This window comes from Numida meleagris, chromosome 3 (genome assembly GCF_002078875.1).
Source record: "Numida meleagris isolate 19003 breed g44 Domestic line chromosome 3, NumMel1.0, whole genome shotgun sequence".
NCBI lineage: Eukaryota > Metazoa > Chordata > Aves > Galliformes > Numididae > Numida > Numida meleagris.
Genome location: NC_034411.1, coordinates 87990645 through 88014426, shown reverse-complemented (window position 1 = coordinate 88014426; position 23782 = coordinate 87990645). Strand labels below are relative to the sequence as shown.

The 23782-nt window shown below is 37.3% G+C and overlaps 1 protein-coding gene across 8 annotated transcripts in view; it reads right to left on the bottom strand.

Annotated features, from left to right (window-relative positions):
- HMGCLL1 (3-hydroxymethyl-3-methylglutaryl-CoA lyase like 1) overlaps positions 1 to 23782 on the bottom strand; it is a 78569-nt gene that overhangs the window by 5261 nt on the left and 49526 nt on the right. For all 8 annotated transcript variants that reach the window (XM_021391720.1, XM_021391723.1, XM_021391719.1 and 5 more), the window contains one exon: positions 1206 to 1331. In XM_021391720.1, coding sequence (XP_021247395.1) covers positions 1206 to 1331 — 126 coding nt within the window. The remainder of the gene's footprint in view (positions 1 to 1205; positions 1332 to 23782) is intronic.

Below are 23782 nucleotides of genomic sequence, written 5' to 3'. Positions count from 1 at the left end.
GAAAAAAGTCACCCCAAATCACCTATGAACAATTCAAAGCTGAGTCCATTTGTACAACGGACAGTTGAGATTAAACCTTTCTAGAACAGGTATCTGACATCTAACCAGAACTCCCTAAGATGCACGTGAAAGCAGATGATCATTACAGTGAACTCCATAAGGTGCTGAATATGATTTAACAGTGCTCAGGGGATGTTCAGTTCAGAAAGAAGTTCCATGATCCTATTACATCAAGCAACTCTGTTAGAAAGCATGCCACACTGAACTCCAATAGACAAACAATTCCTCATAAGTTAGATCTTTGTATGTCAGACATCAGACTTCAAACCCTTCTTGCAGTAGTTTAAATGCAAACTACAGATATTACAGTTTTGTCAGCTCCTACTACGTTCTCGTTTGAACTTGACCCTCAAAATCTATGTCTAAGTTGAAGGTAAAATCACTGCATAGCTTAAGTTAGTAAAAATTCATTATGCCATATTTCTAGAATGATAACCAACAGGAAAATTGAAGAGCACATCCTTTGAAGAAGGTTCCTGGTTCCCAGGAGTACAGAGTAATTAACATGCCAAACAAACAGGGGATACTAAATGTGCTCTTGGTGATGATTATTCAAGTGCAGCTCAGTGCAAACAAACTGCCTTGACCTCACCTCCAAGGAAAGGGTGGAACTAAATATGACAATGATGCCTGCAGAAGTCGGCCAATATTGTTCTACCAATAACAGATTTTGTACCATTTTGAAGTATATTGCTTGGATATCTGACATAACAATGTCCTATGCTTGGGCTCCAAATACCAACATTCTTTAGCTACTTTGAAGGCAGAAGAAATAAATACAAACCTCTCTTAAAAGTGCTGAAGTCCACTGAAGAGCTAATTGGCCTTTGGAGACAATGTTTACAGCAGCAATTTTATTTAGGTTACTGAAGCAATGGAATGACTCTAAGCATTTGCTACTGTGCTCCTCACATCTCCAGGTAGGGAAACAGGTTATTCAAATTCCTGTTAAATACAGTTCTGCTCTATATTGCTCATGAACATCATTCATGTTGTGATAAGCTAGGTTAAAACACTGACTTGGCAAAAACTACCGTTTGCTCCCAATATTTTACTGCATAGCGTAGTTGTCCAGTATGCATCTTGTGTCTTCTACAAAAATATTTTTGCCTTAAAGTCTTAAATACAAAGTAAAGATAACTTACTGTATTGATCCCCAGACCATTAAGCATGTATATCACATCCTCTGTGGCCACATTTCCAGTAGCACCTTTTGCATAGGGACAACCACCCAAACCTGCAACAGATGAATCCACTACGGCAACTCCCATCTGGAAAATAACACAAAAACGCATCACCATCAACAAGTTTTGTTTATAATTATTTATAAACAACAGACTATACATATTATTTACCATAGATAAAATAAACATCTCCACAAATGGAGGCATTCCTCAGAGGAAATTTCTTATAACAGCCTTAGTCTTGACATCTCTCCAAATACAGGATGTGGAACAGAGAACTAACGTGTGATTTAGGCTGATAAACTGTTTGCTGTTTTAGAGCCAAACACAGTTCTGTGGTATCTTTCTCCCTATATCTCTGCATTATTTTTAAGGAGCTTGTATTTATTCTGTAAAGGCTTATCAATAAGTAAAGATAATCAATCAATTTATTCAAATGTACAATTTTAACCATATGTACAAATCTCCACAAGTTGGAAGTTTTAATATTAGCATCTGATTTATGTGCCATCCAATGATTTTGGTACATAAATACTCTAAAATGCATTTTGCCCTTTCACAAGGAATGTGAATAATAGCATTTTCTTTCCTCTAACTTTCTTCTGGTTTCTCTTCACTAGAGGCAATGAAACCACCATGTTAAAACTCTGTGAATATTTTTTTTAGTTTTTGGTTTAGATGAACACTGCAAGGTATTTTCACCAAGCTGAATGCTTCAATGTAAGGAAGAATTACATATGGGGACATCTGTTAAAGAGTTTGAGTTCAAAACAACTGGAAATAAAAAGCATAAAGAGCAGTATCCTGGTGACTCTGACCCTTTGTTTATAATCTTCACAAATCTAGAAGAAAACACAGTCCCAAGCCCATTAAATTTCACAACCCAGCACAGCATTCCAAAATCTGGTTGTTAAGTTGCTTGGAATTACTCATTAGTTTGGGTATCATGGAAGTTCTCCACATGTATGGATTTTGATCTTTACTTTGGGTATTTTTTAAGGAAATACTTGAAGCGCAGTGTTAAACTTTCTAATTTAAATTAAGACTTAAAAAACAGTGAATCGTCTTTAATTCATAATTCTCTGATTCAGGCAAGAGTTTGGGATAGGGTTATTTTAGGATGTTTTCTCCTTCCTACTGGTTTCTTTCTGTCTCCTGATCCTCTCTCAGGATAGTCACAATAAAAAACACTAAAAACAATTACTGTCTTTACCCAACAGATAATATTACATTTCCTATGGGATAAAGCCTATGGGAAACTGGTCAGGCAGGGAAAGGAATTTGAGGCTGTGATTGCCAGTGCTTTGTTCAATTTCTTCTTTCTGTGACCAGATTTTAAAATAAACCTGAAATGAGGAAGCATTTTTTTCTGTTATATTAGGCATGTGATCCTAGCCACTGGGTCTGCCTTGCCAGAGAAAGCTCTTTAGCTTTCCCCTTGTAGATTAGGTGCCTTTGGAAGCATTCAAACTCTAGAGATAATCAAGAGGTAGGCAAAGGTATCAGGCAGAGAGGTCATCAGGTCTTCAGAGACCCCAGCATCTCTCTACCTTAAGCATACTAGAATGTTCCCCTCCATACACCAAAAGTTTAGACAGACTGAATCAGGGTGCACCCACAACTCAAACTGAGGACAGGAATTCTTGAGCGCAGACAAGTTTTCACCCCAACCTTGATGTTGAGTCCTGAGAGACTGAGAGGTTAAATCATTCCTGTTGCTTACACGTGCAAGTCATTAAGACCAGCTTAGGAGTCTGACTGCAGTACAAGCTGACTTCTGTTGCTCGCATTCTTACAAGGACTTAACCATCCCCATAGGCTAAACTGGGAGCCTGAGCTTCACCTTCACAGCTACACATATATAGCTGGCAAGGCAGGCTAAAGATGGTGTTCTGGATGGTGCAATTGCGAAGTCCCCTTTCCGAATATACCCATCAGCTTCACCTTACATGCGGCAGGTTTAAGTTCTGACATAAACTTCCCTAAGGTTTTGTTGTACTTGCTTCTAAGTTTTAACAGTGCTTTACATTGTTCTGTCACTGGCCTTTCTGGCTCTTTGAAGTACTAGCAGTTATGGAGGGTAAAAATATAAGAGGAATCCAATGAAGTGCTGTGCTATGTCCCATTCTAAAACGGGAAACATTATCTTGAGCTAGGTAGTTGCTAAATGCCTGTAATAAAGATCTCAAATGAGACAAGGTGCATAACCATGACAGGCAAGGCAGTACTGTTTCATATTGCTCACACAATGAGACTTTCTGAGAAGGGATATTGTACTTAAAAGTACACTAATCTGTGAATTATGGAGTGAATCACCAAAGAACACGTTTCACATTTCAGTCACTTGTCACACACTTTGTTTGTGTAACCCACCGGTCAAAAAAATGTGTTATACAACACATCTGTGTCCAATACACAGAGGGTATGCATTTATGAAAGCTTTCAACTGGAAATTCTGTTTCTTTCACACTAGCTGCTAAGATTCATACGTTTACTCTGGAAATCAATGCTTCAAGCTCCAAAGTGGCAGCTGTCAGGCTTACAAGCATCCCTGCAGAAACACACCTAAGGCCTCTGACTGGAAAGCTTTAGGGCATGGTGAAGGTCTAGGGAAGAGAAAAGGGAGACTACCACATAGATGTGCTGTTTTGATACAAGCATGCATCCTCCAACCATACTTGCTCTCTCAGTCTGATTTTGAGATCTCCATCAGAAATAACAATTTCCATCATAAATGACTGTTTCAGGAACAAAAAGGTAAAAGAACATGTCCTTCACGGAGTTTCCCCAGCTGTCAGGTTAAGTCTTAACTGCTAGAGAATTCTTCTTGATGCACTTATTTTTGTTAACTTTTACAAGGGGATAGAAGTTATAGGTAAAGTATGCGCTGAGGGACATCACAGCTGTTAAAGGAAGATCATCAAACTCAGGAATAGCTTTAGTATCATATAAGCAGTCATCTTCTAATTCCAGTGAATTATCTCATGAAACACCGAGCAAAAATTGAAAAAATATCAACTAAATTGGTTTTGGTGACAAAGTACCATCTGAATACAGATATGCTTGTACAGATAGGTGCAATGCCACTGTAACGTTGCATTTGCAGTGCGAGGTCCATATCACTGGAGTATATATTTCTTACTATTCTTTGTTGGAAGGGTTTGTGAACATAGGGAGGGGTACAGGATGTCACAGCAACATAAAGGTAACATGAAATACACATCTTTGTGGAAGTAGATCCTAGGATTCTCAGGCAGCCTCACTGGGTCAATTCAAACTACTTAAACTGTAAATTGGAGCGAGCTCCGTTTTGCCTAAAGTAGGCATGAGCTTTCTGCTGGCTAAGCAATGGTAGCAACAACCTCCAGATGACAGATGATTACTGGGGGACAATCTCATTTAGATGGCCAACTATTTTGGCTAAATAGAAAAAGGAGGAAGTATAGTCACAGTTTTACATAGTTATCAGCCCCAAAATAGCAGCTTTCATGCAAGTTTGGGACACTTTGAGAAGTAGCATATAAATATGTCTCTGTAACTGTATCTGCATTAGGATGGATTTACCATTTAAACATACAGCAAGCTGAAGACAAGGTCTTGACATGGTGCATATAATACAGCAGTTTGGACTAACACTCAGATCTGATAACTTCAAGTCATTTCTCTTAATATGCAGTGAGTGGGTCTCAGCATTTAGAATTCTGTTCTTTAAAGTTCTCTTTACAGCATTTCTGATTGCCTACTGCACCATACTGCTATTTCAGCATCAAGCTCAGCAGCATCCATCTGCTTTTGCATGTGGTACTTCTTTCAGCGATAGGCATCTACAACGTGTTTTCTGATCCATGTGCGGAATCACTGCAGTTCATCTCCAGTATGGCCCCATTCAGAAAGTACTTAAATAACACATACTCCAAGATCCATTCTAACAGCGCTAAAAACAGATGTTGGAAAACATCCTTCAGCAGCACTACTAACTAATTTGGAGGTTAATATTACAGCACAGCCTGTCCAAGCTCAGAGTCCGAAATAGCACCTAATAAATAACTTCTCTGTAAGTCTGAGCAGCTATGAAGCTGTTTTGCTTTTGCAGCCCTTAAAAGCAGAAGGGGCTCTAAAAGGAAAGCTAAAAATTGACATGAAGGGTAAAATAAGGCCTCATCCTTCATCAAGTGTACAATATTTATCAGGGTTTTAAAGGAGATAATGAGTTTCAAGCCTTTCACCAATCTGAGCTCGCAAAACATTGACTGTCAATATGAGATCTTTAAAAAGCACACAGTCTCATTGTCACTTCCCAACAGGCACTGAACTGTGCTGAGATTCATGAGACATTGCCCTGCAGCTATTTTGTAGAATGCATCCAAGAGGAGCACTCACTGAGCTGTTTACATAGGGATGTATGTGGGTGAACAATGGCTTGGCTTCCAGGACTACTTAAATGTTCCAGTCTTTCTAAACACTTGTAGAGTTTTGATAATCACTAAAGTCCTGATAGTGGTTCCTGAAGACCTTCTAAACTCCAGCTTTGGCTAGTATCATCTTTCTCTCTAGAGAAAGCAGAAGGCTCTTTGCTTCTGTCCCATGTTAACTTCCTAATTCCCCTCAGAGAGAGCAGGGAATTCCATTCCTCACCTTTGTCAAATAGCCAGTTTTAACAGGAAACCAATATTGCCAGTGAATAATAAATGCTTCATGTTTCTCAGTTTGCTTTACTGACTCGCCATAAATTCTTGTTGTGACAGTCAGCCTTCTTCATTACCCATCTTTAAACCTGGCTTCACTTGACAGAAATGTGTATTTGTCCCTTTCTTAAAAATGGCAAGATCAGCATCAGTAACTTGAGGGATGCATAGGCTGTATTTCAGAAGCTATAAGCCAGGTCTGTCATAAATTATGGTATTTTTTGAACTATGAGATCTTGAAACCATAATATATGCTGGATTTTTCTTTTAATATTTTTTTTATCAATTGCATTTATCATGTACCTACGTAATTTAGCTATTCCAAAAACTCTTTGTAAGGTGTCTCTGTCCAAAGAGACTTTTCTATGAGTTATATTCTCAAATTGACTAAAATCGAGGTTTGCCATCCCCCTCTACTTCAGTAAGACCAGGTATGCAAATAAATATTGTTTTAGTATATGAACAATTAGAAGCATGTATTTCTACATATAAAGCAATAAAAGGTGATGACATCTCTCTCTGTGGAAAGCTTACTTCATTTCCCTTCTGCTTCTCTTCTATTCCTCTCTTGCTAAAAATTAATGCATCACAAAAGAAAACACTTTTCAGAATAAACTCAATCACTACTGACCACAGGGTGTCACTGTTACATTAAAATCTATTTCACATTTCATTTATTTAGAAAATTAGTATGCTCAGCCAAAAAAAAAAAATCATTTTCTCCTGAAACATACTGAGATGCAAGCAATTTGTGGGCAGACGTGCTGCATAAAATAGGTTAAAACAGCATTCCTTTAACGTATTGCACACATCTTTTCATATTGCTACTGACACATTTATTATAAGCAAAGCTGGCAATGACATCTAGAGTTAAAGTTCCCTAACACTCTCCATCATAAGGCCCCACTTTCAGTTGTTTATTACTTTGTCAGCCTTTAACTGCTGGATATTATATTTTCCATGCCTTGTCTCTGCCTCAGGCTGTATTGTTTTAGAAAGTTTTAGTGAAAAATGGAGTTGGCTGCTTCCGAGAACAAGTTTTGGGGAAGAAAAATGCTTTGTTATGCTAATATTCAATAATTCTAACATGAGCTTCTTGGAGACATTCTTGTAGCTTTACGCTCTCAAATCTGGAACAGGAGTAACACTGACTTTAAGCACTCACACAGTCTGGGCCGAGGGAAGCTTCACCTGTCAGGAACCTGGTCAGCCTGGTATCTAAAACGCCTGAGAGCCAAGGCACACAAGCTGACCATGTTCACTCTCAATGAAGAACTAGGGAGCAATTTCTCCCTGAAACTACAAAAAGCCACATCTCTGCCCTACACTGCATCACCTCTATGGGAAACCCCTCACCAACTGGCTTCAGCGTGCTGTGGATCCAGTTCTTCAGTGAGGTCTCCTGGATGTTTTGGAGGAATCAGTGTCACTAACCATAAGAGAGAATGGCTTTTGTCAGGAATTTTCAGATTTTGAAATGCTTACAAAGTCCTACTCAAAATCTTAAGCCATACAAAAATTAAGATTGGGAAACAGAAATTCAGAAACCACTATTATGACTGATATCACTAGTACTGCTTCTGCAGGCACAGTTTGCTCTCTTTAGAGTATATGAACTCCCCTTTATTTACAGGACATTATGGTTTGCTTATTTAGGGCTGTACATTAGAGTTGCTCCCCTACTAAGGATCACTGACCCTGTGGGGCATGAAGGAGACACATTTCCAGACCCATGAAGATGTGATCACAAGGACACTGAATGGCTTTCCATTTTCCCTTCCTTCCATTTCTCCCTTCCTCCTCCCTTCCCAAGCAACCACGGCATTGCCAGAGTTTCCAACTTGGTTGCTGCTGATTTGAAGCAGAAATTCCTGCTCACAGGTAAAGCCCTGGTTGTTTCACTGTTTGTCTGTTTGTTACATCTTGTGAATTAATCTGATTTAAAAATTTAGGATAACCAGGTTACAGATTCAAGTTTGGACACAGGAGACAAACAGATAAAACAGATAAAATAATAATTTGGGGATCAGGATGAAAAGACCATTAGCGAAGAAAAGCTATGGGCAACAATGGAATGGGTAGGAAGAGAAGTGTTATGTACACAGAGAAAACAACACCTATGCTAAACCTGTGTAGCCACAAGGTTCTTCACACATGCTACATCACATTGTAAATTAATAAAAATAAAGCTCTTTGAATCAACAGGGAGGACAAAAAGATTACTTAAATTGATGGTAAAGTCATAGAGGATTGTTCTGAGAGAGGAAGAATCTGCTGAGACTGAAGAAAGCTTGTTTGGAACTGACATCACTGAAGGTCTGATGAAGAAACAAAATCCACTCATTTTTCCAGGGATGTCTCACAGAGGGTAAGCTGAGCAGAGATGCACCCACTGAGATAAAATGGCTGAATTATCATAATGCTTCAATTATGGAGCATCAGCTGAGAGTGCATTGAAGACTGGAACCACGGATGAAAGTGAATGTCTGAGATACAGGCTGCAGGGAATGCACTTCACTGTGAGCTACAACACTGAAAACAGACAGAGTGCTACTATGGTGGAGAGGAGAAAGGCACTGTTCTAGTGTTTCAAGTGGATGTGGCAAAATGGAATATGTGAATTCAGTGAAAACAGCAAATCCAATCTGAGCACCACAGTGCCTGAAAAGGCTGCTTATTCCTACATTCAAGGATCATATAATCTAGTTCATCTATCTTAGTTGCCCCTTTTTTTGATATTTGTACTTTAGAAAGAAATTATAAATGCTTCAGTCTCCTTGTTCAGTCTCAATTAGTGTCAGCCAGCTCCCAACCCTTTTAGTTCCTGGAAGACCAGCTGACCCACTCTGTGGCTTGAGCTGGGTAGTCAAAAACTGTTCCTGGTGGTCTAATTTCCCTCACTTTTTATACACAACACTTCCAGCAGGATGCACCAAATGGCAGAGGACACTAGCTTGTACCTATGTGAGAAAAAAAATAGGTGAGTTGCTGAAAAAAAATATATAAATATAACAAAACTCATTTGTAGCAATGATGGTCTTTATGAAAAAGCTGGAAAAGCAGAACAGAACTATTTCATTCCACAGCAGTATGTCAACAACAGGGTATCTTAAGGAATGGTAACTGCATTTACAATCCCATCTGACTTTAATTCAGCCAGAGCCCTCACACAGCAGCACCTGACTCCCCTAGAGCCAGGAACATCACCCACCCACAGAAACCACTTTGTTTTGACTTTCATTCCCCATATTATCTCTGAAATTGCACCCACCTGCCACCCTGCCAGCAAAAAGGGGGACCTCCCCCACATCCCTGGGGCTGATATTTCCAGATGTGCTGTGGAGTTCTGTCAGCTCCCTAAGGGCTGATCACCCATACAGCGTGTGTGGTCTTCACAGTCGGCAACTACTGCTACTGCCTCACTGGCATGGAATCTGGAGAAGCTCAACAGACCAAACCCATGGCAACATCTAAATAGAAGATCCTGCCGAAGCTCAAGTTTTCAGCTTTTTTAGAAACACCAGGATGGTGGTGGCTCTCTTTGTCCATTTGTCTTGAGAAGCCTAGAACCACTCTAATTTCATCTCCCCCCCCCCCTCCACATACTTTTCGATCAGACTTTGTTGCGCTTTCACTTTCCTTAGGCAATAGCAACATTTAAAGCCCTGTCAGTAAGCCCAGCTTCTTAGAAGAACCTATTTTATATGCATCAACTCTTGTAAACACCCAGTCTTCCACAAGTAGATTGGACTGATTCTTACCTTACCAAAATTCTTCACTGGGAGCTTGCTTGAGCAAGGGCAGGAACTTCAGGACTATATCATTACTATTACAACTGTTAAAATAATTCTACCCTGTAGTTGGAATTCATAGAATTGATGCCTCTTGCAGATCTCAATAACAATCACTGAAATATCATCATTACCTAACAAGCGGGCAGAAAGAAAAGGGCCTGTTTTTATCAGGGAACAAAAATCTTTTTCATCTTTCTAATTGTTGTTATTGATTTTTATTTTTTTTTTTTTTTTTTTGAGGGGTAGGGGGGAGAAGGCAACAGTTTTCTTGAGGCTTCCTATTTAGTAAAAGAAGACACCTACAGGAAGTCATAGACATTTCCAACACAGAACATGTATTATAATGATATAATCTGCAACTCTGGACAAGGCAATCACTATAATTTTCATCAAATGTACAAATGTATTATTTTTATGTATTCTTCTAGTTGCTCGGATTAATTCAAAATGTATAAAAAGAATGTGCAGAATTTTGAATTCTAGTTTTGTTCTCCCATGGTATTGTCTTTTTTTTTTAATATACATACTATATCCTTCATATTTACAACACATAGTATAAGCTTATAGCAGTTACTTTTTGATGTGATAGATAATTGCTCTTTCTTCTAATTTCTGTTAATGTATTTCATGACAGAAATGAAGAAATGCACATTCTACCTCAAGTTAAGTAGATGTATATCTCCATCATTCAACATTACTCCATATTAACGTTCAGGTCAAAAAGGATCTGTAGAGTTAATGCTATTAAACAAAATCTGCACTTTTTTTCAGGCAAACTACTATTTTGAATCCCTGTTATTTCTATTTTCATCATCCCCTGAGTGAAAAAATACTTTATTCTATTTTAGTATGTAGGATGTAAGGAAGTTTGGAGATTCTACTCCCCAGTATCCATTGACTAAATATATTCACCATAAAGAAAATTGCCAGAGATGTATGGTAAACTACTGTTAGAAAAAAGTCCTGGCATTTATTACATCATCTGGATTACACAGGTGCATATCCATCTTCTCCCATATTTGGAAAGTAAGAAATACATTCTCCATTTGAATGCTTTTAACTTATTTACAGCTAGACTTGGAGACTTAATATTTATCATCACAAAGTATAAAGCCAAATGTCCTTTTTCTTCAGGAGCACCAAAGATTAACAGATTAGAATGTTTTCCACATGTCCATTTTACTGTCAAGAGAATATTAAAGAAGTTTTCCAGCTTCCGCAGCTCAGCCAGATGTCAATGGATCCCACAGTGAAGCAAAATTGGCAGAGTAGCCTTCTCATGACCCCAGCATTGTTTTATCAAGGATCACTTTAAAAGTATAAAGGGCCATTTCTTGCTGAGTTCTGTAATGTTTTTCAGCCCTTTTCCCCTGCAATTACACAAAAGTGCTGACTTTGTTGAACTACTGATATGCAGTAGTATTTCTTATGACTTCTCTCACACTGTGCTGTAATTGCTGTTTGTGTTGGCACAAGCAAAGTACCACGTCTTGTTTCCACTGTACATTTCCGGACTTTGGTTTCAGTAACATCAGTGTAGGATATTGTACTGGGCATATGTTTTGTTGTGTAAACATTAACTGGTAATTTACCCTGTCAATCTCCACAGTATGGCCTCTAATTACCAGAGGTTGAGGGGCTTCAGATGGACATTTTGTAAAATATTTACAATAGCTACAGTGCTGCTTTTTTTCCATACTGGTATCTGTGTTATGAAAACCACAGCTAGGAAAAAAACAGACCACCACCAAAAAAAAAAAAAAAAAACCCCATGAAACAAAATCCAACAACAAAAACAAATGTATTCATTTTTGCCATCATTCCTAGGAAGGAAGACTAGGATCCCAGTTAGGTAAGCAAAAAGTCAGTGCAAGTTATGGTATAATAAATTACTAAATATTCCTGTTTTTTTTTTCTATACCTTTTACAAGAAAAAAATAGATTACTTCCATCAGTACATTTGAGTTTTCTATTCATTCCCACTACATAACCCCTGAACTTGCAAATAGCTATGCACATGCTTAATTTTATTCAAGACTCAGACAAATGTATTTAACAAATGGACCATTAAGGTCTTGTTGGAAAATACAGCTTCCACTGTAGAGTCAAAACCAAGGAGCAAGCTCCTTTTAGGAACTCCGGAATATGTGTTTTACTCATTCATCTATGTAATTTCAAGGAAGAAGAATTTTCCACTTTGTTATAAAATGTAATGTCCTGAGTAGGAATCCAGGATGGAATTAAACAGTTAATAACTACTGTAAAGTGACCAGAGAAAATGTAATCAAATAGGGCACCTTTTTAGACATTATAGGAAAGAATCAATCTTTATTTAAAATAAAGTTTTCAGCATGATTTTCATGACAATGCAGTAAACTTTAAAAGACGGTGTGACAGTTTCTCAGCTTCTACTTTTCAGTTATAAGTGGATCAGTTTTGTAATATTCATCACATTGCATTATAATGCCTTATCACATTACAATACCTCCAAGAGAATCTTGCTTTCTAATACACTGACTAATTAAACGATAGCATGAACGTGGGCAGCCACAAACTGTAATCTATTTTACGCTATTTCTCCTTATGCTGCATAAAGTTCCTCAAAAAAAAAAGTTGCAAATTGCTCATCCAAAACAACTTCTAACAGTAAAACCAGAACACTGACTTTGTTTAAAAAAGCATTCAACTTAGCATCTTCTCTTTTGCTATAAGTGCACATTATATTGCCCTGTTAAGACTACTTTTATTCTGTTCATACAGTGTATTCTTAAGAAGAAAAGATCCATCAAATTAAAAATTCTTACGTATTGGTACAACTCTTAGTGCAAGGAACATCTATCCATAAAGAACACAGATCAGAGAAAAATCTTTCCTTCTATAATTGTTTACTTTCTGCATTTGAAAGGACTTTATGTTAAGCAAAACACATCATTTGCCTCTGACAATTTGTCACTGTATAGTAGTTGCACTAAGCAACAAAGGAGAAAGAAATTAAATGAACAGGAAAATATGAAAGCTGGTAAAAATTATGGAACGTACCATCCATTTGTCTTTACAATGATCAAAAAGGCTTTGTTTTCAAAAGCCTGGCTGTTTCAATTTGTACTGTAATATTTCAAAAGAAAAAAATAGATAAATGACAAATGAGCTGCTTCAGAAGAGCAGTTCAGCATTGCTTCTGGACAGCACAGAAGGGAAAGATGACTGTCATACTTTAAGTACTGCATCAGCTTTGGTTTCTGTCTTGACCGAAGAGTCATCTTTGGCTCATTCCAGTTATGCAAGATGACCATTTGTTCTCATACAGCTACAAAGATCTACCAAATACACTTTCTTACAGAGAATTTGGAACTTCACCACGTCTGATACTAGCATCCCTAGACTTTCTGCAGTTTAATTTACTTTAACAGCTTATTTAAAGCTGCCTGATGCGTCTCAACAATAGGAAGAAAATCTCTCTCCTTCATTGCCTGCTGGATTGTAACATAATTGGTTCTGAGAAACCATAAATACGCAAAAATGGCCAGAGGTTTAGTTCCACCCCCTCAGCACAGCTGTCTGTAGAGCTGCCCAAAAAGGAAGTAAGCATCATGCTGTAAACACTGCACTTCCCTACTAGAGAGACTGAGATTTCGGACCCAGTTGCAGTTATTTCCCAGGGCTGTTCCTGCCATGGCAAACTAGTCTGACCCTACCGTACTCACAAATAATATAAGTTAATGAAAAGAAATACCACCTTCAGGTGGGAAGCACTGTAGCAATTCTGTCCTTAGTTTACACTCACTGTTAAGCCTAAAAAAAACCCCACCTACTTCAGGAGAAAAAAGGAGGGAGAATCATTTTGACAGGGTGGAAAAATACAGATGCTTAAAGACCATTTATCTTCCTCTAGCTGATTTACACAGAGTCACAGCTTGATTAAAGTGCAAGATGATTTTAGGGAGAATTTCTAAAAGCAAGTGAAGCAGCTCTTATATTTTTTTTTTTAAATGTCATGAAACAATGTCCTTACAAGTACTTAAAATAAATGTATCCTTACCAAACTTTTCAGAATTGTTTCAAAATTATGTTGAAATGCTATATGGTATTACTGTCACTCCACCACATAGCTTTTTCAATGTACAGATGTAAGCTCAAAACAAATACCACAGTCCATCCAGAAGGAGACTATCTGAAAACATAAAGGTCGGTGCATAACTACTGGCATACTCAGATATTCTACGTGAGAAAGAAGCTAAAGTACACATCCTAGAATAATAAGTACATCTTAATCATAGAAGGAAGTAGGTGGTCTATTAACATAAATTAAGTGTTAAGAATATGTTTCAGATGACTTTTTTTAAATACAGATATTAATTTGGTGGTATATTTCAATTAGAAATTTAATTTAAATTGGCATGTTAGAAATGGCAGCTACAAAGATTGGCCAGCATCTTCCCTACTCAGATCCTATGGTATGCTACTTACAACTTTGCCAGTTTTTACTAATCAAGCTGAAATCCTGTGGGATGGATGTCTGCCCTGAACTACACTGCTTTGGAAAAACTTGGCCAAAATAGCTCAGCTTTTCAAAACCACGATGATAGCCTCCTGAAGGGCTCCTGCTTGGTGCCTTGAATCAAGGACATGTAATCTAGGGACTCCCACCTACACCATACATACAAATACAGTATACAGGTGTGTGATGAAGACACTTGTCAGTGGGGTAGTGAAAACCCCCAGGGACTCTAGCTGCACAGAGCACAGCGAGTCAGCAGTGGGGACAGCCAGTGGCTTTTACCACTAGGAATGATGGCAAAAACTCTCCTTCCTGCTGCTAATGTAACGTAACTTGTGCTCTCTGGTTGCTACATACATGACCAGTAAAGTAAACTGTGTCAGGGAAGACTCCCAAATAGTGGAAATCAATCGAACACTGTGCATACTTCTTCCATAGGCCTTGGCACAGCTTAGGCCTTGGCCATGTAGAATTCCAACAAAACCATTTCTGGCACACTTTGAGAACTAGCACCATTTAGAGATCACCCTTACTTGGTAGTTTTGAGGTGACTGCACTGTTTTGGAGGGCAAGAATTTGATTTTATGGATGCAACGTTTCATATCAATTGGCCTCAGTGCCAGAGAAGCCTAGGCGCTCGTTTATGAGCACAGACGCAGCCAGTTGACATTTCACTGGACCCAGGCTGCAAAAGAAAGGTGACTGATTCAAATGGAGTTATCACGAAATTCAATGCAGTCTGGAAAATAGTATGAAATAAGTGAACAAGGGAAAAGATTATATAACTAGAATTGGAGGATAAGGAGGTAATGAGACTGGGAACACATAAAGTAGTGATACAGCAATTCTACGAGTGCTACATCTATTAAGACACATAGACTAATACCTAGAATTAATATGACAGCTGATGAAACAGAAATTGATAAAGAAATGCATGCTGTGGGAGGCATACTGAGTGGGGAGAATGTAACTTGCTAGACAGGATGGAGCAGATCTAGGATGAATCAGCTGGGTAGAATACTTGTGTGTGGAAATCCCATTTTATGTGTTGTAGAAGGTGTGTAATAGATAAGCAAGACATCATAAAACCAAAAGAGATAGGTAATAGCTGTGGAAAATGAGAGAGTGTCTACAAGAGGCTGAATGAGGCACACACACACAAAAAAAAAACCTTGAAATCAATGAGTGATCAGGTGCTGGAACAGGTTGCCCAGAAAGACTCTGGATGCCCCATCCCTGGAGGTGTTTAAGGCCAGGGTAGATGGGGCCCTGGGCAATCTGATCTAGTACTTGATCTAGTGGTTGCCAACCCTGCCTGTGGCAGGGGGGATGGAACTTGCTGATCATTGAGGTCCTTTCCAACTCAAATCATTCTATGATTCTAGAAAAGTCTGCGTTTTCCAGTCCAGATAATCTAGATTTTCAGACAGTGAATCAAAAGCTGTTTTAAAATAGTTCAGTTTTGGATTGTTATGATCAGTCATCTTGACAAACTTACAGCCAGCCATGTAGTCTCATGTAAAACAAAAAAAAGGAGTGTTAGAAAAAAAAGAAAGTACTACCTTTTTATGCATGCAATCCAGTTGAGGCACAATAGAAAAAAATGCATGGGAAATTTGACACTGTGTGCCCTCACTACATTTTTAATGCATGCTACAGATCAGTGACTTCAGTTTCCTAGAGCGATATTTTCACAACTCCTAAAAGTACTAAATATTTATTTCAAATTGGGCTTAGCATTTTGAAAACTATTTTATACTAATTTGTTCTATAAACACCTGAAAACCTTTTCTGAAAAGCCTTCTTACATTTCCAGCATTTGGAAGTAATTTGTTTCTATTCCAAAAAAATGAATGTCTGTCTCTAACAGAAAGAGCTGGATTACTGCCCAGTCCACTTCAGAACTGGATGATGCTGACTCTTAGCCATTTAAATAGTCAAGTTAAACAAGACACAGTTGGGATGATAGAAGGAGGTCTGTAGAAAGACTGTTGCTCTGGCCATGTGGACTTACAGCTAGAAAACAATGGCTAGGAAAATAGCGAAAGAGGAGAAAATTAACATTAAGTGCCAGGGAAAATATTATGAGTAGATGATGTAGGAACATGGTATCTGCTCATATCATTTTCCCTTCTTGTCAGTGAGTTGCCAGCAGTATATTTACCCAGCCAAGCTCTGATGGAGAGAATGGTAAAAAGAAAAGGAATTACAAAGGAGAACAAAGGAGAGCAGTGGTAGACAGTAACATCCTGTACAGAGCACTGTCCTCAGAAGGGCTTGTAATCTGTGGGTTAAGTACCTACATCATGTTCTGTGCTACCCTGTGAGAGTCCTATTTGCAAGCACAATTTTCCAAACCTGTTATCAACTGGCAAAAGGTGAAACACGACAGAATTGTCTACTTGTACTGCACAGATTCCAATTACTTTCCATTTTACAAAGTTCCAAATACGACAAGTAAAGAATGATGCAGTGGAACAGCATTTGAGGAAGACCTAAGAATCATTTATAGTAAGCTATCTGAATCTGTTTATTTTTACATGCAAAGAAGTGCTTTCACAACAGGAGAAAGATGTCCAGTAATAGAAGCAATACTAGATTTCAGGTATCGGTCAATCAGAACAGAATGGTCTTAATAGTTCTGGATTTAATGAATCAGAAAATTACCAATGAAGCTGAAACTGGAACATATCACTGTCACTGAAGAATGAAATGTGCAACTGAATATCACTTACAGCATGGAAATCACAAACGAAAGCATTCAAGTGGCAATTAGGAAAACTACATTAAAATGGCATTCCAAGAAAAAAGTCTAAGCAGGCAAGCACAGAAAAAAAGAGGAAAGAAGACAGAACTTTTGGGCAATACTCATTCCTTCTATAAATCTGCAGCTTCAGTGCTATTAGTAAAGAAATTAATCTTTGCCTTTAAGATAAAAAATTGCTAAAACCACTTTACACTTTCTCTCGTACTGCAGTGATTTCTCCACTCAGATTCCACTTAGATCTAGAGCAATAAATCCATATGAACTTGCAGACATACAGAAACATACATGAATTTGCATGACAAAATCAGTTTAAACACTGTTTAAAAATCTTCTAAAAGTTAGTTGAGGCTAGATTTTAAGCCAAAGGGAAGTAAGTGTATACTGTTCCAAGTCAGCACTAGTGAGAGAATTTGGAAATGAGAATAATCTATTTTTGATGAAGGATCTCTTTGTCTGATTAGTATCCTGAAAGAGAGAGAGTTGAGGTTTGCTGGTTCAGTGACTAGGGTTGAAAGCTTCTGAAATTCAATCATCATATTAAAAAAAGCTAGAATAATGAGGATTTCCATTATTTGATAATCATTTACATTACACTAAGAAAATATATAAGCTACCTATTGGTAAATGTATATTTCTTTGTCTTAGCAACTTTGGCTGCTATTTCAATAAATAATAACATGTGTTATTCCTTTCACTATCCTAAAAAGTGTGAAACTAAAAGGTTTGAAAACTAAAAATCATGAAACAAGGTCCACTGTTAATTTTTTTTTCCTAGAAATTCTGTAACAGTTGTAATATTAGCAGTGAGGAATTTATTTGTTAGCTATCAGGCTATCAAGTTTTTCTGAAGCACAGAGAGGAAGGTCAGAAACAGTCAGCCTTCACAAAATGCATGCTATGCACATCCTGCTAAAAGCAACATTAAGCAATAAAAAGAGGGCTGCTCCTTTTGTACTGATTTGAGTAAAGAGCAGGAGTGGTACTGTCTGTTCATTCTCTTACTTTTTTATTTTGTTGAAATTACAGGCAACAATATAAAACCAGTATGTTATGAAGAAAAAAGCCCAAGAAAGAGAAAGAACAGAGAAAATACTGGAAAATCTCTCCTGGATTTTCAGTATGAGTGCTTATGTTTTCATTTTCTTCCCATATGTAGGTCTGATATATTCATTTCTGCAGTATGTTTTTTCACTTGCAAAAGTAACTAGCTGACTGCTCGTACTAGTGATATTATTTGATATAATGCAAGTGTTTTTCTACTTTCCTAAAGAGTGTACTCTCTTTTCAAGTCTTAACAGAAACATTGCAATCTGGTATCTCTTCACAGTTCACCTGCCATTTTCCTCTGATTTATCTGTTTTCAAATACAGTTTTACTCACTTCTTTTTTGTTAGTTTTCTTAAGCAATTTTATTCACTCTTTTTTTTTCTTAATGTCCCTTCATATTAAACATATGAACTTTTTAATTACTAGCTATACCTATGTTTTATGCTGTTTCTGATAGGAAAAATGGATAAAAGGAAAGAGAAATAAAAATGCAAACTGACATTTTCTAAAGAATGTTGTGTTATTGTTAATGGCATTCTTAGTTTACTGGCAAATAATTCAAAAGTGTCACTTGTACTTTAAACCCAGAAGATATCTGTTAAATACCTAGGACTAATTAGTTCCCAAAGAAATCCAAAAGTAGAAAGCTTTAAGAAGACTTTTTTTAAGGGAGAGGCTCATTGTAATAAAAAATATTTACCTTACCAAATAATTACATTTATCCCTAGTCTCCTCCTTCTGATCCCAAACTTCTTTTGCACGTTTTAGAGTATTAGACAGATTTATACATAAAATTCATGCTAGCTATCCTATCAGAAGTCTAAAATTTCTAAATCTAAGTCTGAAGATTTTAATTTCTGTATCTTAGACCAATTGCCTTTAAGAAGAACACTATGGTACTAAGAATTACTTATTTAATCTGGAAAACCTGAGACCCACAGGCTAGTACTTCCACATCTCTGCTGATGGGTTCTTTCCAGGTTGAAGAAATTCTGTTTTATAACTCCATTTGTTTCCTGCAATTTAGCCAGCTTTCCACTTATTACATCTCCACACCTTAATATTAACTTCCAGTACAGAACACTGTACATTGTTTTCTGACAAATCAAAGCATATGATGGCCACTGTATATCCTTTGTCTTCTTTGGCAGCATCTGCCTCAAAGAATTCCAGCAAAATACTGAAGCATGACCAGCCCTTCCTGAATCCCATTCTCAGTCAAGCTGTACTTTTTCTAATGTTTCCCTATCTGAACCTTGAAGTTACTTTCTGGAGCTCTCTGTTAAGTCCTGCAGTAACCTAGCATATCTTGGTTCATTTGTAAACAGCAGAAGAAAGTAACCTTGTGAAGCCTGCTGAAACCTCTCCAGTTCTATGCATTTCTCAAAAGAAGAATGCAAACCATGTTAATACTTTTCAAAATCTCAAAATATGTATATGTTTCATATGGTAACCCTTTCCCACTCCCACATTGCATTTAATAAATTCTTCAGAGTACCAGTCTGTGCAGGAGAAAGGAAATGGAGTGTTACAAAACTCAGATGATTTGAATGGGCATGTATGTATTTTGATCATTTGCCCACTCACACACCTTAGCTTTTCACATCTCAAAATTATATTCTATTCTATTCGAAATACGTTTCTAAGCCACAATTTAGCAAGTTAGTTTGAAATCTTGATTTCATAAAAATAATTTTACTTTTCTGATGACCCTCCTTCTAGCATTTCACACACACAAAAAAAGAGTCAGTCTTATTTCTGTTTCACAAATGAAAAACTGAAGAAAACTAATGTGCACAGTGATATGTCAACTCAAGAAAAGACAAGCCAAGATTTTATGTTTCCTGCCTCCTGTACCTCATTCACTCCACATAATACCTCCCTACTGGCTTAAAAAATTGTCTTTAGTATAATGTTGAAACATTAACTAAACTATTAAGAATGAGTTTAGATGTAAATCATTTCATTGCTAGGCAATGGGCATCCCAGTACACAGCAAAACAAAATCCTAGTGGTATTTAATGTATTCCTCAAGCAAGAACTTTGGCGGTCCACTACATAGAGGTTTATCTCCTCAATTACTATTTATTGCTCAAAAAGCAGTATATTTTGACTTGTTTACCAATAGGCAAATAAGGTTAGACTGCCTTCCACAGCTAATAAATTCATATTCACTGTTCCATGACAAATCCCCATTCAAGTCTAGCACAATGACTACGTGCAAGGCTCAACACATTTTCAGTGTTCGCTTACCTGTCTTCTCTATCCTTCAACAGAAGGGTCCATTTATTCTCCTACAGTATAGATCTGAATGATTGTGTATTGTAAGGAATTTAAAAGATAGTGTTTCTTAAAAAAAGAAAAAGAAAAAAAAAGAAAAATTATTTTTTTTCTTTCTATAGACCATCTTGAATGTCCAATATTGGGTTACTAACATGTAAGACAATATGTGAGAGATGTAGGTATACAGCACATTTATAGTTCTACCACAACTGTGGCCTTATGGTCATTAGGAAGAAGAACAACTACTAAAGACAAACATAAGGCCCAGGAATCAGTGGTAGAAAAAACTGAGAGACCAGAGAGATTTCATACTGTTATTCAAGGCTTGTGCACACACAACACTTTGTTCTCTGTTTTAGTGAAGGAATTTTGATACTGGTTAAACCTAGACCACAAGCAATCAAAAAATTCAAAATCTGCAAGCAACCTCAAATTCTGATAATCTAAAATGGTGACTGTTTATATCAGCACATAAATAAATGTGCATGCTTGAATGAATGACGGATGCTTTGAGTTAATCCGGCTTTGTTTGCTCTCTTTTGCAGACTTTGTTTTGCTTTTTGACCGCTGTTTCACTCTTAGAAAAGCAGGAAACTAGGAGTTTTTCAGTTTTATTGTTGAAGTTTTACTTACATCGCATCCTCACCACTCTCTGCTAATACAGCATTTTGCATCAGAGCTCATCCAGTTTTAAAATCACTGTTAATTTTGTGACTCTACCCAAGCAGCCATTCAAAAGATCAGAACCCAGCTATGTTTTTTCATTATAATGAAGAAAAAAGGGGAATTTCACCATAAATCCAGGATAAACAGTTCCTTTTAACTTTGTGTCTTTCTGGAAATGAAATACAAAGAAGAAATCAGAAACCACCGGAAAATGTTCTTGTAAGTTTTTACAAAATAACTTTTGTAAAATTGTACTTCAAACATTTATCCTGTTACTTCTTGTAAAATCAAGAATACTGTGACTGCATGCATGCTTTTACGTACCAATCATGAAATCATTCATATTCCATGAAAAAGTAAAAATGTAACAAATTACCAAAAGAAACCCTATAACAACTGAACATCTATATGTGACAAACATACAAATATATTTGCCTTCTTCCCATTCAGCCTTCCTCTGCTGCTATCAATACCTTCATGCTAATTTACCATTATTTATTTCTACTACTTCTCTATTTTATTCAGCTACTCTAATTTGTACAGCTTCCAGCTGCACATAATAGTCACTTACTGGGACACATTAGCATGAGTGCTGCATTCTTTACTACCCATCTAGTAAAATTATTTAGTAAATAAATTGGGAAAAAAATGTAGGAACTGACTGCAGCATACAAATGCTAAGCAAATTTTCTAGTAAAGAAATATTCTTACAGATGCCCTACTTTGTTGGAAATTCATCATTATGCACATATTCTTTAGGTCAATTAGTTCCAGAAATGCTGGACTAAAGACTTAACAGGAGAAGTGTGGCTAAAATTGGTCTGGCACTTAAAAGAGATATTTTGGTTTAAAGTCTTGATATTCCTCTGCCATATACATCAATGCCTCAAGCTGGGTTTTTTGCACCCTCTTAAACATAGTGGAGTTCCCAGTACAGTACTGTTAAGGCTTTGTGTGTACCTGGACACAAGAAAATGTTTTCTGTATTTAACTTAACGGCAGTATCTTGTCTCTTTGATAGACAAGGCCACCAGCCAAGGTCCAAGATCACATCAGACATGCTAACTCACACAACTGCTGTATCTCCCAGCTCAGCATTGCCACTCAAATCTATCCTTAAAGCAGAAGATAACTCATTGCAGGTCTCCCCTCTAAATACGTGACAAATCTCAGGCAGCAGCCAAGGACAGGCTGCTCCTCGAAGGATGGCAAACCAGGAGCCAAGAGTCACCGCTAGGAAGGCAGCAGAATTGATCTCACCAAAAAGGAGCCAGAAGCTGAGTCATAAATTCAAGGCCAAGTAATCAGGATCAGTCACAGTCCAGCAATCACACAGGAAGGTCCAGTGACAAGCCAGGTCCAAAGCTAAGCCAGTGGGTGAGGATGAAGCTGAGAATCAACATAAAAGAATGGTTGCAAGCACAGCTGCAACACTGCTGCAGAGGTGCTCAGGAGGGGGTCAAGAACAAGGTTTCAGGTTTAAAGTCACCCTCAGGTGAAGGAGGGGGAGCCCCAATAGAAGCATCTTAGGAGCACTTCCTTGGTAAGACATCTTAATGCTGAGCTGGCTCTAACAAGCAGCCAAAGGGACCGTCAGTGAACTCTTGCTACAGGCAAGGAACAGCAAATCCCGTGTTTGAAAAAAAAAAAAAAAACGAGTCGAGTACTTATTCTAGGAAATGGTTTGGGGTGGAAAATTCTTCTCACCTAAGGCTTCAAATGTAAATTCATAAGAATCATGGAAAAGGGGAATTTAAAACATACTCCTTTCTTCAGTTGCTTAACTGAGTTTCTCCCATTTCAGGCTGCTGGCTGTTGTGAACTCTGTTCCTGTAACATAACGATCCCTGTGAATTAATACACTGTGACCTTCAGCATCTATGTTCATATTCCTCTCCTGGTTCTGGCACTTAAAACTTAGACATATCAACACTGACTGCCTTTGTGTGAATGTAGCCCTTATTCCATACGTAAACTTGAGCACAAAAATATATAACTTGGTTAATCTCTTCAGCATGTAAAAAGGGGTCTAGAATCTACTTAAGTTATGAAGGGAAGAGTTCAGCAGCCAACCATCCCACTTCGTTGGTTTTGTTGACATTTTTAAAGAAATGAATCTTTAAAATTCAAGGACCTAAAAGACACTACTGAGATATTTTTTTTCCCATCTCTATATAAGGACATTATAATTTTTGTAATGGGTAACATCCTGTTCACAAATCTGAGATTTTCAATCTGAGACTCAAAAGTTTAATTATAGACTTACTAGATTATGTTTCTAGTACTAAAGTGTCCATTTTATTTCAAAGTTCCTGTTTTCTTGAAAAAGAAAGCGTTAATGAAAAATAATAAATTTGACTAATTGTCAAACTCATTCATTTTGCACTCTAGTAAGGTATAAATATTACACACAGTGATAAAAATCTTTACTTCTTGTAAGCCATTAGAATTTCACACTCGCTTTCCCAAAATTAGGACTTGATCCCAGTAGTGTAGAGATCAGTTCATATCAATGAATTAAGATAGTAATTTGAATTTGATAAAACTCTGTGAGATCACCAGGCAGTTGTTTAATTCACTGAGGTATCACTGCAGGGCAAAGTTAGCATATTCTTTTCTTATGTTAAGGTATGTGCTATGAAAACAGTCAAAGCTATTCCTGGCAACTACACAAACTATTAAAAAAAAAAGAAGAGTTTTGTACCATTTCCATTAAAAAACTTCTTCTTTCTTACCCATTCCATAAATGCTACAGGAGTCAATTGCCAGGGTAACTCAAATCTCCTGAGATAAATAGT